Source organism: Rhipicephalus microplus, chromosome 8 (genome assembly GCF_043290135.1).
Source record: "Rhipicephalus microplus isolate Deutch F79 chromosome 8, USDA_Rmic, whole genome shotgun sequence".
In the NCBI taxonomy this organism is placed as follows: domain Eukaryota; kingdom Metazoa; phylum Arthropoda; class Arachnida; order Ixodida; family Ixodidae; genus Rhipicephalus; species Rhipicephalus microplus.
This window is the reverse complement of record NC_134707.1, coordinates 29,410,851-29,426,651: the sequence shown is the minus strand read 5'-3', so window position 1 is coordinate 29,426,651 and position 15,801 is coordinate 29,410,851. Positions and strand designations below refer to the sequence as shown.

General features: G+C 46.2%; 1 protein-coding gene across 1 annotated transcript; it reads right to left on the bottom strand.

Annotated features, from left to right (window-relative positions):
* Positions 1-10,027: 10,027 nt before the first annotated feature.
* LOC142768896 (uncharacterized) lies at positions 10,028-12,178 on the bottom strand. Its single transcript, XM_075871408.1, has 2 exons — positions 10,202-12,178; positions 10,028-10,097 (listed from the first exon to the last, which is right to left on the bottom strand). The coding sequence occupies exons 1-2, from the start codon at positions 12,132-12,134 to the stop codon at positions 10,084-10,086; spliced, it is 1,947 nt and encodes a 648-aa protein (XP_075727523.1). The 5' UTR covers positions 12,135-12,178; the 3' UTR covers positions 10,028-10,083.
* Positions 12,179-15,801: the final 3,623 nt, after the last annotated feature.

The window sequence follows — 15,801 nt, the reverse complement described above, 5'->3', positions numbered from 1 at the left end:
AGCACTTTAAGCCTACTCTTGAAAGTGATGCACTTCTGCCAGACCACTGAAAAGAAGCAAGGCCGGAAAAGCAGAGTTATTGTTCATTAGTGTAATACTGCGATAGCGTCTAAGAGCCCTCTTCACGGATCTTATGCTATCGGTTTTGTTGGTGTTTACCGAAAAATGGATGCCAAGCGTAGACTATGGTGATCCCGGAAGCCCTGTCACAGCCCAACAAGGGAACAAAGCCTCAGCGCAGTCAAGATTATCAAAGTCGGAATCGTACGTTTTGTGCGGTCACAAAAATTTTTGAAACCCTTTTTGAGGATTTTTCCTATATATTTTTTCTTCCTTCATCAGGGATGTCTTTTCTGTCGATCGTCTTCGTGGCTTTCAAGGATGGCTGGGTGGCGCGCAAAAAAGTCGCGCGACAGTCACTTTTTTGTTTATTTGTTTTTATTTATTGTTTTTCGACTCCTTTATGTTTCATTCCCAAAACCCCATCACTGTGTCAAAGTGCTGAGGTGTCCTGGTAAGGCGATTAAGTTACAGGTCAGAACATTCCTCTTGATCGTTTATAAACACTTCAAGAGAGTACGCCGAGCTCAATGTGTTTCTGTGCCACTGTGGCTCACCATTGATAACATATAAATAATAATCGTCGAGTTTTAATGAACCTGAACCACTTAACAATAATGAGGGACGCCCAAAGCAGAAGTCTCAAGCACAGGCCCGCGAGCCCATCGCTTGCGGCCCGCAACAATCTGAGATTGGAACATACCTGGAATCTGAGATTGGAACATACCAATCCTGGAACATACAAAACACCAAATTGTAAAAAAAGAATGAAAAAATCTAACAACTCTCGCCGGTATTGCCTTGCGCAGCAATATTGCGACTTTGTTAGCTATAGTAAGGTAATAATCACGAACAACGCACCTTAAGCGCAAATTTTTGTTTTGCACTTTTGTTTACACCGATCTAGGTTAGGCATACGAACGTTCGAAGTTCGAAGTGATCTGAAAAACTAGGCGAACATTTCTGTGGTATACTTGGTATCGAAGCTACTTGAAGGCAATCGAAACCGCTTTGCACAGTCGTTTGCTGCGGAAGGAGCAGATGCGTCCCCACTAAAACCAAGTTTAGCTCAAAGCAGGCGTCAAAAACCACCGACGTGTTTCCCCTACACTACGCCGACTCCACAAACGCGGTAACGCCAAATCTTAAAAAGGGCGTGGGTACTGTACACGCTACCGACGCCTTATGCGTACTGCGCATATACAATGTCAAGTTTTGTGAAAGGGAACGCGGTAGCGCGTGGCCTGCGCACTCCGGCGGCTGCTGGCAGCGCGTTCAAGTGGGAGTGAGAGCAACCACAGCCTCTTTTCGCGTCATCTTGCGGAGAGCAAAACAACCATTTGTCGCTGATATAGAACCAGCGCCAAGATTGCGACCCCCTCCCTTTCAAGGCGATTACGCGAGTGCTGGTAATCGCCTCGAAGCGGAAGGGGTTTCAATCTTGCCATTTGAGATGTTTGAGATGCTCCGCGATTGTAATAGCTCATTTTGTTAAGATTGCACACATGACGTGGACAGTGAAGCTTATTCCAAAGCTATAGTGTGGCCACCAGTGATGAAACTGCAAGGTTTGATACTGAATGCACAAAAGGTGGCGCGTCCCAGTGATCAGTTTATTGGCGGCTCACGCTTCGCCGTTATCATTTAACAGTGTGTTTTGCTGTAGTCGTCACATCAAGTGTCGTGCGAGCAGTAGAGGCAGCATTGCGGCATGTTGCGTGTGTTCCTTATGACAGCCATGCATGTCCATTATTTGCTCAGTTTAATGTTCTCCCATTTCGTTACCATTATAAGTTTAACCTTGCCATGAAGTATAAAGAAAGCGTTAAATGAGGCCATGGTGCATTTATTCATCTTTGTAAGGTAAACAAACCACATCAACTCAATTATGACATCAGAGAGCGTGAAACTTGGGCTGTCTCATTTTCGCGAACCAATCGCGGAAGAGACCGGCTACCATACCGTATATCTTTGCTGCTTAACGATCTTGAGGGGGAACACATTAATTTAAATACTACTTCACGTCGAATGTTGAAGCAGTATTTTCTTAGCCGTGCGGCTTTATGTGAGTAATTTCATGCCACATATATGCTTGCTTTTCCTTTCTTGTTTCTTCGGTATGGTATATCATTTATTTTTGTTGTGTGTGTGAAAGCCTTCTTACATGCTCTTATGTAGTTGAAAATCTGTGTGGTTTCACCATGATGCATATTTTCTACGACTGTGTTTGTAAATGTTGTGAACTGGTAACTAAAAAAAAGTGTCTTCTGTGTAAGAAAAAGGGAAAATTTTTGTTGTGCTGTCAATTTGCAACACACATTTCAGTGTTTTATTAGTTTCATTATTTTTTTCTCGAAATATAACTTGTATATCGATGCATTTCACTTTTTGAGTACGTGTGTTGTCTCCTGCCAAATTCTGTAGGGGCAGGGGCCTTCGTCAAGCCGCTATGATAGCGGCTTTTTGCTCCTGTCCTAGCATTTGTTGTAAATGAATGCTGAAATAAAGAATCAGAATCAGCCGCAGCAGAATGCTTCTTTATGTACTTACTAGAAAGTTCCATGTGCAGTGTATCATTAGCTATAGTAAAGCTTGAAAGTTCCGTATGCTGTGTTGTATAATTTCGCGTGCGATTTGCGTCGAATATCGAGTTTAATTACGATTGTGCAGCACATTATTTTCACATCCGCACCATTCGAAAACAATGCCACTTTCTTATTTCTATAATTTTGCCGAGAAATGCTTTAGAAACATCGGCAAAACGACGACTCAGTACTACAACATGCCCCCAAAAGCATGGTCACGGCTTATGAAGCATGTATAAAAAACGAAAACTGGGACTTTCAGCTGGGCAAGTGCCGCAATAAGTATTAAATAAAAGCCCAAATTCTATATAAAGTGTCAATAATTCTACTTCACTTCAGCGTTCATTAGTTTTGTGGCCGGCGTGGTCTTTTTAATATACATGACGATAACTGCGGTTTAACGCAGTGTTCTCGTGTTATTATTCTTTTTTTTGGAATCTGACCTAGTCAAATTCTTTGTTGCCGTAGGTCACTGAAATGAAGTTGAAATCATGGCGGGGTCTTTGCGAAGAAGATGCACTGGCACACCTCATTCGGTTATCGTACCTCTATCAGTTGCACGCCCTTTTCAAGATCACTACTAGCAAAGATGAAGGCAAGACTTACTTCATAGTAGAGAGGTGGACCTCCTTCAAGCGATGACTTCCCAGTGTGGGCTATGGCCGCTTGGCCAACGCATTCCTCGAGTCAGTGCTGAATACCATCGCATGCTAGTCAGTTTCACCGTGATCAAACAATGCCAGGATCTCGACGACAGCATTAGAATTCCGCATCCGCATAATCATAATTCACCGCTAGTCTTGCCTTCAGCCGGCGACTGCACCGATCTCCCACCCGGGAAGTGGCTTACGATGGCCAACGTTTTGGACAATGCACCACAGTGGCCCGCCACCGCAAGAGTCATCGGGAGAAATTTCAAGGGCGCGTGTATTGATGTGAAGACCACCCTCCGCTACGAGCTGATTGTACGAGCCTTGTACTCGTTGGCCCTGGTGATGGTCAACGTCCTAAAGTTTCAATACATACCCACCTCGGGTTCTAAGCTTCAACCGGAGCTGGTGCAAAGGTTTTTTCACCAAGGCCCCATCATCATGTTCAGACACCTCTGGTTACCGGCCTTGAGCAAAATACTGTCCATCTTGAATGACACGGTCTCGACCGTGAACGAGTACTTCTCGGTATTCAAGGCGGAGTTTGGTCAGCGGATAACCGCGGGTATCGGATGGATGAGTGAGACAGACCGGCAAAGCACCGTCTTGAAGTCTAAAGGGTTGCAGATGTCCAGCCTGAGCAACAGCTCCCTGACCAAGCTAGAGATCGGCAATGGCCGCTTGAACACAATTTTCGGTTAACACAATTTTCGCTTGAACACAATTTTCGGCTTAAGGTCGATGACGACGTCGACCAAGACGCTGACACGGTGCGCAAGGACGACGAATATGTGAACATGGTTGAAGTTATGCTTATGGCAGACCCCGCCACCGATAGGATCGTCGTTCCACACATGTTCGCCGGGCCACCAGTGTTCTTCTACGACGTACGGGCACTACAGCAACGCCAACGACGCGTTGCTCGGAACGCAGATGACACACATGGCACTAGGACTACTCCTCGGCACTGTTGTTGCCGGGTCCAGGTAGTCAAACAAGACTGCGACCACTTACGGGGCTCTACTGAAGTGCTACGGCAACCAGTCGTGCATGTTGCACGAGCCGCTAGAAATGGAGCAGAAACGCTTCTAGCGGCTCCGAAATGGAGCCGCTAGAAACGACGCCTTCGTGGCTGCCCTGGCGATTAAGCTGGCCTTCCGATACGGATCGCTGGTGGCTGTGAGTGACTCGCATGATGACGCTAGATTTTCCTCGGCACAGCTGTTCTTGAAGCACACTTGCCTTGCCCTCTGCGCTGGCATCAAGCCGCAACAAGACTTCAACTCCATGGACAAAGAAGTGGCGTCGGCGGCATGCACGCTAGCCGCTTCCAGCGTGTCGGAGTTTCACACGGCGTTCGGCTGCAGCGATAGCGACCTAATGGCGGCACCGAAGCTGCGCAAATTTTAAAGGTCACGTGACCATTCCCGATACCAGGTCATGTAATCAGATTTGTTGGTTTTGCGGTCATTGTGGACGACTCGTTATCGTACGTGCTTATCATCTGAGTTGAGCGCTCGTGGCAAACTAGTTTAGTTCCCGTACCTATTCATGGTTATCTGTTTTCGCTTATTTTTGTGCCTTTTCTTTTTATGTTAATATTTGTTATGCCATTGAAGCGGCAGAATGCGGTGTCCAATATTATCAGGACGCCCCCAAATTTCATAACATTGTATAGATATATCAGATTCAAAGAACTGGATAAGTCAGCCGTGACGTCACATTCACAAGTTCACTTGCGCGGTGGCTGTTAGAACTCTTTGTGCATCACGACAGCGGGCCAAAGTTGAGCCTTTCCATTATACAGTCGCAGTCTTATTTTCTTGTCTGCCATGTTCTCCACGTGACACGGGCAAAAGTTTTTAAATGCGTATGTAAATGGACCATAGCAGAATGGAACCAGGGTAATGTTTCTCTTCGCTTGCAGCAAGTAATTTTTTTTTATTTCGCCTAATCAAACAGTTGCCTAACAACACCTCCAATTCAATCAATCAATGTAATAAATTATTGCACTTTTGGCAATCTGTATAAAATTCTAGCCCAGCCTTTCATTATTATGTGGGCGCTACACATGTTTGTTTGGAGCTTTATAACGAGTGGGCTGAGGTACGGCAGGGTTCACGCGGCACTGTATCATATAGTGCTATTCATGGAAATTCCGCCATGTTCTCAAATACAGACAACGGTCAAGTCTAATTGGCCCGCTGTGTGTCCTCTCTGACTAGCTTAAAATGCCACCATCACGAAACTTGACGGAATGGTGGAATGAAACAGTGTTCAGGATAGCGTCCCTATTACGGACTTAGGCTGCCTTGTGCAGTGCCGTTCACTCTGGGTACGAACACGGCGCAGTGGCGCTGCGCTCCGCAGAGCGCCACCGTACACGGTGCGGCCGCGCATCGAAGCTAATTTGCGCAAGCGCACAGGCATTGCTTGAGCCCTTGTGACAAGCTGGCGTGCCGTACTTGCTTTGATGTGAAGCACACCTACCTATCAGCATGTCTGTAGCGATTGAGGGCACCTAAACGGCGATGTTAAAAAGCGCACTTCGCTTACTGCATGTTTGTGCAGTTTTTCGCGAACTGTGCAAGTGGTTCCTCCGTTTATTGCCACAACCCTTGTTAACGGAATGCATTTTTGAGTATTGGTCACTCTTATTTTGGTCTGTAGGAATGAAGACCGCGAAGTAATATCGCATATATCAAAGACGTTGTTCAAAAGGGCTGCGGATAATTTCACCCATGTTTGTTTCTATGACATGAGCTTTGAGTAACTCACGGGCCAACTTGGCTCTCATGTTCACAAATGTTCAGCCAAAGCAGCTGAGTTTCGGACGTGCAACGTTGGTCTCAATATGTCTGTTGACAGTCTTGATACGAGAATACTACGAATATAGCCCATCCTTTTTCAGATTGCCCCCAAAGAAACGGGCTTCATGGAAGCAAGACGATTGCCCTGCCCAAGTACGTTGGAAGATAATGTATAGATCCGTGTTGTGCGCAGCCTTACTAGCTTGTCATTTGAAGACATTGGTCCTGCCGCTTATTGTCGCCCGCTACGTGACCTTTCTTCTGCTCCAAGTTATACTTCCCCGCAATAAAGTTATGCTTACAATGATTCTTCCCAATGAACACCAGTCAGCCCCACGAACAGCACCTCACTCCTTGTTGTTAACACCTCCCGAATTCTCTTTATCATACGTGAACAAATGGCCTTAGTTAAACATCACGCACAGAAAATCTATCGATGTTCAGGATCATTGCATGTGCAGTGTAATCCAGATGACTCATACAGCATATTGCCGTCCATTGCATCTGCCTATCAAAACCGTATAAAACGGGGGAATCAATTCTATTTTGGGCGGAACGGGCGAGACTGCACGCCTATAGTTTTCACATCATTCTAAAATTTTTGAAACCCCTTTTGAAAGGCTCGCAAGATGACTCCAAAGCTGTTGCGGTTTATTCTATCATGGGCTGGACATTCTCGTTACTACTAGCGATGCTGTGACGAGGCTGAAGTTCTTTTAAGCTATGTGCCTCGTTAAGCCAGGATAAGGATGGTCTGTTCGTCTTCGCACGCTTAAAACAGGAGGCGTCTTTTTTACTGGTCATATTCTTTCTGCTGCGCTAAGTTCACAACATAGAGATTAAATTTACATATAATGCCCTATCCCTTTTGTTACTGTGGTATATTATTTTGTAAAAGTTAAATAATTGCTTCGTAGCACTGAATACTCATGAGTGATCGAAATTCCTGTTACCGTGTATGCTATAGCGTATTCAGGGCATTAGTGAAAATTATCCACATACATCTCTTATCACGTCTCTCACATATGTCCGGTGGCTTTCCGGTGTTAAGTCCGTTAAAAAAACGTGATGCTGAGATGTTTGTGAAAATACAAAAAACAACAAAAATATTGCCAGTGAAAAAAGAGACAGGCCAGACGTCCGAAACTCACCCCAGCTAGCGGCGTGAAGTCACGAAATTAATTCATCCAGCAAGGGCCGGGACAGTTAAGAATGGGTTCAAACAAAATAAAACCTAGGGGCGGGTCGGATAAGATGGGGTTGACACAAAATGATACCTAACACTACAACGTAAAAGAACGCATTTGTCATATCTCATAATTGGATCACTTCTGAAGTGGACTTGGCGTCAGGATTGGAGAAACATACCGATACGCATATACCTAGTGACAGACCTGGAACTCAGATTCCAAAATATACTAGACGTTGTTACACGGTTACCTTTCAATGTATAGTGACCGCATGGACTGTCTCAGTGAAAAATTGCTTGAGATGAGTCTCGTCTTTGTAGTGCACCCGAACTGCTCGTTGTTGATCGCCATAGGCGCGTAAGTAATTCGAGCACTACTTGGAAATGTCAAAAATATATTATTTTTGGAGAAGCAGCGGGTCGTCGGCAATACGTCCGTGGGTTGCATTCGGGCGCCGCATTTTTGACACTCTTTCTACATGCATGAATCTACACTAACGTTGAATTCTAGTGGGAGATCCCGATCAAGTTTTTCTGCTCTGAGCGGAGCAATCACATCCCAATGGCGGATTCGGAGCGTGAATCGTGTGCTCCAATGGCAAACTGAGAGCAACCACAGATCACGGATTGCTCCGTGGAGCAACAGTTCTTGCTCCGCCGAAATTGGCGGATTTGACAGGAAGTTCAAGTGACGTATTAAACAAACATTCGAAAACATTTCACTGTTAAGAAGATTAGGACGTTGCTATAATGGATGTTTCTGATGCTTCGGGGCTATCGGAAGGGTGAGCTGCATCTATATAGCACAGCAAGGCACAAATCAAGCAAGCACAGAGCTTGCTTGCACCCCTCTGCGCATGCAGTACTAAGTTCACTACTTTTCGCCTTGTAAACTTGCATCAGTCAAAGGAGTTTCAAATTTGAACATTTAGACTACCGAATAGATTTTTTATGCCTGTGTGCTAGCCGTATGTCATCAGTATATTTCGTGCGTCAACGCAATTTTAACGCAGAAATTATTGACTAAAACTTTCTGAAACTTCCTTTGCACATCATAAGATGGGGTGCATTTGATGCTGCCGCTTTGGAGCGGAGCAAACTGCTCCAGGAATCGCCACAGCTTTTAAGCGAAATAAAGACCGATCCAACTTGATTGCTATGTTACCCTATTACGAACGAAGTATGGCACACTTCGTAAAGAATATTACATTGGTGTAGCCCCATCTGTTTTACGAACACAATTGCAAAAAAAAGTGTAAGTGGCTTGGCAATAAACTATGACTCCAGGTTTTCTCAGAGCGTCCGTTAAAATCCTGCGCAGTGTTGTGTTTCCCATGTTAAGTGCATACGTTCACCGGCGATCAGCTTACACCTAATTCTCGCATCAATATTTGGAAGGCTTGCGCAAGTCATCATATTCTGCACGTGGCTTTTGCGCTGCCGTACGACAGTACGTCAGATGTTTCCCACCACCTCATGGCTCATTTATTGGTTCCAACTCCTTGCCTGTTTTTTTATCGATATTCGCACTTTGTAGCAAACACCTTATGCAAGTCAAAAGCGACGAAAAATACACTCTGCAAATAGAATAGTGTAACTGTCCCTGCGGAGAAGGCAAAAACAACTGTCTACTACAGAAGAGACACCACAAGAACCCATGAGTAGCAAAGTAAAACGATTTATTTGAATTCGTTCGTCCTTATTGTCGAGAAGCGATTCAATCAAAATGGACGGCACACTTTCGTCTACTTGATACGTCACACTCGCGCACACCAACACATACGATACCAGTCTCGCAATAGTTTGACAACACTCTGGAAGACGTTTATCGAGCCAGCACATGCAGTCATTCTTGGCGATGCCTTTTGTCGAATACCACGCACAGAACACGCATACATCACGTAAATGTCAGTGGTAACAGGAACCAACAGTAAAAGGAGGTGTAGAAGAAGGGCATTGGAGGAAGCGTGGCGCAAAATAGTCCAGCAGTCTTGCACTTTACGACCTTTGTTTCAGTTTACCCGGAACGTTTGCGGAACGAAAATGACCGCCACAGTTTTTCGAAAGCATTTGGTGAAGGAGGATGGTCACGTGAAGACTCGGTCTTTTCTGATGACGCTTTTGCCTCTTGCGAAGATGACGACTTTGCGAATTCTTGAGACTTCTCCGGCGGAAATTGTGGTGTCACATTTTCTGACGGGCATGCCACCATGTCTTGCGTAGTACTAGGACCTCGTGTTTGGTGGGATGGCGAAGTGCCGCCTTCGAAGGAGCCTGGGCCTTCCGAGGTCACAGATGGGAAGACAAAAACAGAAGGCGTCGCATTTCGTGGAGCACTAATTGACAATGAACCTTCCGAAGCTCCATGATGAACTTGTTCCAAGACCTCTTGATGTTCTGGTTTTTCATGGGACACCGAACTGTCGCCTTCGAAGGAGCCCGGGCTCTCAGAAGTGACAGGTGGGAACCCCAAAACAGAGCGCGTCACATTTTGCGGTGAACTAGTTGAACTACCTGAAGCTTCATTACGAACTTTTTTTGAGATACTTTCTTGCTCGAAATCTTCGATAAACACGCAGCGCACTTCCTTGGCTGCAATGGTGATGACGTCACCACTTTCCCGAGAGCCGCGTCGTTGAGAACGTGTGAAACATGGGGACGTAGGCGGGTTGTCACTTCGGCGAGAGGTGCCGTTTCGTTGCGGTGAACACCGACCTTCAAACCCCTGCGGAACTTGTTTTTCCTCGGAACAGCAGGTGGCCCGCGAGGGGGTTCTTTCCGTCACTGCACTAGCTTCGGTAACCTGCACTCGAGAAAAGAGTCGTTGAGAGAACCGTTCAACGAGTCGAATAAAGCTCTCGATAAAAGGAAAGCCGCCGAGCAGCTCGTCGAGGCTAGCTTGCGTACCTTGTGTATCCCTTGGGGCTTGCGTTTCGTTCAGCGTTTCAGACTGTGGAACAGTCTTGGCAACATTCTCGATGGCCTGCTTCAGGTGTTCAACTCGCAACTGAAAAGCCTTGAAGTCGGTAACGAATATGAATGCTTGTTGATAGAAAAGCTGCGCCTGTTCCGAGAACTGCTGTACTTGCTGCAAAAAGGAGTGGATTTCTTTTTTGACGTCATCCACTTGTTGCGGTGACCATAACGTCCGAGGCTCAACGTGCTCGCTTTCCTCAGAGCTACATGGTAGAGCTAGTAGCCGAAGCTGACGTTGATAGCCCTCGCGTACTTCTGAGCATCTTTTAAACAGGTTCGTCAACTCTTCCTCGCTTCGTTCAGCAGACAACAACGACCTTCCTGAAGCAGCTTGTTGCGCCAAGAACTGAAGCACGTTACTGAAAAGCAGGCGCGTTCCAGCAGGATCTTCAAGTACGCTTCGCACAACTCTGCTGCTTGCCGGCGTCAATGGGATACCACCTCTGTCCATGTGTATGGGACATTCGTCGAGGAGAGCTACAGCGGTCTGCGAAGGCATACCTAGCTGTTGCAGCAGTTGCCTTACTGCATTTGGAACTTGAAATGATGCCCCTGGTTCTGAAAAGTTTGATGTTTGCAGCTCGTTGGCCGAGGCGCTGCTGCTGCTCGCACCAACTTGTGAACATGGTGGAAGTATTACCCTTGGGGGGAGGGTCTGCTCAGGACTTGTGGATGTGGACGTCATGCTAGCACGGCGCCTTTCTCGTTTGCAAAGAGGTACTTTCCACGTGCAGGTATCCAATACTTGAGGTTTTAGCATTCTTGCGGGAGCTAGGCTTACTAACGCGGCCTTTGACGCTAGTTGTCGCTGGGCGTCCTCCTCCCCGCTGCTTGGAAAATTGAAATTACGGAAAGCAGAGTGATCGGCGGGACGGAAGGGTGATGCTTCTGGTGTATTCGAGGCGTCCTGGTCTTCCTCGAGTACTTCGATGGCTTCCGTAATGGCGCTTTGACAGTAAGCGCAGTCGGGGGGACATAGTATCCTCTGGCATCTCGTGCGCCAACTGTCTTCGCTATTATCTTGGTAGTGAGAAGTCGGTGGGGGCGACTGGTCCAGCTTCTCCGGGGCACGAAATGCGTCCGCCCCGAGAGCCACGTCATCCGCGGCCAAGGACGTCAGTAATTCTAGCATGGACGCGCCCCAGACTTTCTGGAGCTTCTTCGCTGGTACCTGGCGAGCTGAAGATGGACTGGAACTTGGCGAACCCGAGCTTCTACGCAGGTTTCTATTCGGCGATGGTCTAGAAGTGGAGGAAGAAGTCTCCGCTTCCATCACGCTCGTAGGTTCAATCGAGGGATTCGTATCTGACAGCACAGCTTCTGACCTCAGCTCCGTTGACTCAGACGTGTGTGTGGACGAGGCCTCCTTACCTTGAAATTCATCAGCGCAATCAGCTTGAAGTCGCTCCTTCATGAAGATGTGGTTAGCATTTTTCTCAGCATTCGAGTCTTCCTGTCCCGAAGCTGCGGCATCACTGCACGGCAAGATACCGTTTGGCACTTTCGTCTTCTCTCCTGTGGGATTTAAACGGTGGTGTCGCAGTTCAGCACTGTTCCCTGCTATAATGCTAATCTTAGTGCCTTGACAATCCTCCGAACGGCCATGGGTATGAATGTTTGGACTTGGCATCGTCTCCCAGGTATTTGGTGACGAAATCGTAGGCTTCGTAGTTCCCAGTGGTTCGCAGTGGTTTGCCTTGTCTACGCCGCCGGGTTCGTCATCTTCAGCGGATGGAAGCCGCACCGATTGTGCTTCATCGCGTACGGGAACAGTGGCAGCCTTGTTGCTTTCCTGGATTTCGCTATCGTCCTCACGGGAAACGCCTCCACTCCTTTGCTCGCGTTTGCCCTGCGCGTTGCCCATGGCTGAAGCTCGATGACTGGAGACTTAATGCAGGCGCACCTTGCGCAAACACTTGTATATATGTGCCTAGTCTTGACTACGCAACAGCCTCCTATCTTCGTGACGTTGCGATACGCTTCATCACATGAGTATACGTACTACGAAAGAACAGCTACCCTACGCATGCGCTTGTTTCATATCTGGTACATGTCTAAAACGAATGCGTAGAGTGGACATGTGTCAACTAAATGCGAGTCATTTATAATCGACAACCACAAGACATCCGGCATCAATCAATCATCGGCAATTTCAGTTTTTGTCATCGCAAAGAGTGCTTCGTAAAATGAACGGCATTGTCTCGCAATAATGAGCAAAGGCATCGAAAGTTCAAATATAATCGAACACCTACAACTCTGTCCACCAGAAATCGTTTTATACGTAGCCCTTTTTACAGAAACACAAGCTATCGTATGACATTGCGCAAACGCGCTTTGGCGGCCACTTTCCCATAGGACTGATAAAAAATTTCAAACACTTTTACAACCTCAAAATATCACGAAATAGCTGAGCGCTATTTGTGCGGAAGGAATATTTGCCCTAAGATGAACAAGATGTCATGGGTATTCAGGTAGTTCAAACCATTCAACAGACATTCTGTTTAGTGGGCTAATGTGAAAAATGATTTCTCGAGCACCGCTATCTGGTCTCTTCCATCCCGGTGGTCAATGGCTAAGATACTCGGCTGCTTACCCGCAGGTCACGGGATCAAATCCCGCCTGCGGCGGCTGCATTTCCGATGTAGGCGGGAATGTTCTAGGCCCGTGTGCTCAGATTTGGATGCACGTTACAGAACCTCAGGTCGTCGAAGTTTACGGAGTCCTGCACTACCGCTCTCACATAATCACATGGTGGTTTGCACTGTCACGCTTTCGCTCGCACTGCGAAACGATAAGTGCATACTTCGCTCTCCCGACGAAAACTGAAGGCAGCGAAGGCTTGAAGGCCTACAGCAAGTGCATCGAATGTTTTGATTTCGATTTGAGCAGTTTTCTTCGCCGTAGGGGATATCGGGCTATTGCAGATTACCACGGAAATCTCAATGATAGCTATATAGAAGCCAAATGAGGTAATGAGTGGCGTGGTATGAAAAATATACCAAGCAAGTAGGAGGCTGAGCATCTGCGGGACCGGCCTCTGACGAAGGCTGGTTCCGCGACCGAAACAGTCTTTTGCAGAACAATTTTTTCTACGTGCTTATATGTTATATTTTCATTTTCATATATCTCATTATTATAGTGTCGAAACACGGAAAAACGAGCCCTTAAGTATACACTTCTTTCCCCCCCACACACAAATATATATAATAATAATAATATTAATAATAATAATGACTTTATTTCGCATCAAGGATACATGATGCAGGAGACCTGCAGAAAAAGCTGGCGTGATGCCAGCTTGACAAGGCCGCAGGCCCCCCTTCCCCCTAATATATATATATATATATATATATATATATATTCAACCTAATATATATATATATATATATTAGGTTGACAGTACCTGTGGAAGCTCACTCATCGTTGACACTTATCAGATTTACTCATTAAATATATTTGGCAGCGTGGAACTCACTCAGACTTAACCTCACAAAAGCTTTCTTCAAGTAGGCTCACCCGGACTCAAACTCACCAAAACATTACTCACCCGGCTGACTCAGACTCAACAATTGCAATGGAGTCCGAGTCAGTCAAATAATGAGTCCATTAGCCTAGTACATGGTGCAAGAATACTTGAGTTGAGCGAACGTCGCGGAGTGATCGCTTGGCGGGGAGGGACCGATTACGTTCTCATTTGCGGAATGCCGATAGATGGCTCGCCGAACTGAGGACCGTGGCGGGCTGCTGGCATATTCCGCAATGCACATACGGCACGTGGGTCACTCTTTCCAAATTTGAGAAAACTGGGTTGTCGCGTGATATCAACTACGCGCCACGCATAGAGTGGCGCCACTAAAGAGGGCGTGATAAAGGAGGAAGTATGATGCGGCGAGCTTCTTGTGGCGACGATAAATGAGTGCCGCTACTTACTTACGTATGCTACGGGGATTTCCTACGCTGAAAAAGAGGGGGATCAGGAGAACGTTTGTAGCGCCATCTCTCGGGCTTCTTGCAAAGCAGAACATTATCGGGTAGCGAATAGTCCCGGTGTTCGCTCACCTAAAGTATTATTGCACCATGGCCTAGAATTAGCTCTCGTGACCAAGGTTGCAATGCTTATCCAATATCTCACGTAATCGGTGATGTTCTTGACAGTGTTTGATATATAGTACTTTCGAATACGAGGTATGAGTATTCGCGAACCAGTTGGGTCTTTTTTTTTTCCACAAGATGACTACATCGGATGTATCCATCAATAACTTCCCCGGAAGAAATGTAGGGGGTACGTCGAGGCACGCCCATATGTTATTCATGCCTCTGATCAACAAACATTGAAGTGGTTAATGAACAAAACTGCCCAGCAATACGTGTGAACAGACGTGAGTACAAACGTTGATCCAGGTGAGACTGATAGTAATGCTGAAGATGAGTAGATAGAGCCGTAGGTCGGCAAAAAAAAAAGTGCAGCTGACTCAGACTCACTCGAGAAATACATATTTTGCTTTGGACTCACTTGGAATCAGACTCACCCAAATTTTGCTTAGCTTGGCTCACTCAGACTCAGACGCACGGCTTCATCTGCGTCTCGAGTCCACTCATGAGTGAGTTCTGTGACCTATATAATCAATCGTAGTCTTCAACTTGTAGTTTCATATTGTCAAGCACTCCCCGGCCGGAAGTGCTTCGACATGTGAAGCTAGAAATGGCGCCTTTATATGTTTTCCACCACCTTCCTGTACGACTAAACAGATATAACCAATAAGACATACTGCGGAAAAACTGCGCAGTAGCGTCAGTTTGACTTACAAGGTGTAAAGACGAAAAATGGACACGCCGATTCGTTTGAAACATAGCATTAGCCCAGAAATAAATAGCAAACCATGAACAACATCAACTATTTCACGTACGAGGCTGTTCATCACGTTGCATAAAATGTATTTATTGTAGGGTATGGATTCATAAGAGTTAAAACAACTTCAAAGATCGTTTTTGTCACTTTTTCACTTTTAGTCAATGGGGAAGCCAGCTACAGAAGAGCGCTTGCCTATATGGTATCTAGCACGACACAGAGTTACGTCAGATGCGACTGAAAAAGATTCCCGCCTGCTTAAATTACTACAACCACTCGACTCGCTGTAGCTCATATTTATCGAGATCCTGTATTATAAAGTGCTTACAAAAAAGAAAAACAACAAGTCACCGTGCTCACTCTCAAAAGCTCTCAACTGCCGGCTCAAGCGCGGCTGCAATATTGATAAGTACGCCACAAAAAAAAAACCAAAAACAAATGTTTTTGAAAAAACCCCGGATTCGCGCCCACTCCAATCGAGCGTGCGGAGGCGGCAGCGGCCTCACAATGAGCCTCATCTCGCTGGAAACACGCCACAGGTGGTCACGTGGTGAACACGTGATCGACCCACGAGCCAGCAATGGGAGATAGAAAGCCACCATACTTTTTTTTTGTTTCTGTCATTTTAGGTGACGACGCCGCAGTTGCATTAACGCATTCCGTTTTTTTTTTTTTTCATAGT

Bases quoted from the DNA above. Each gene is read 5' to 3' on its own strand.
- LOC142768896 (XM_075871408.1), bottom strand. From the start codon at position 12,134: ATGGGCAACGCGCAGGGCAAACGCGAGCAAAGGAGTGGAGGCGTTTCC.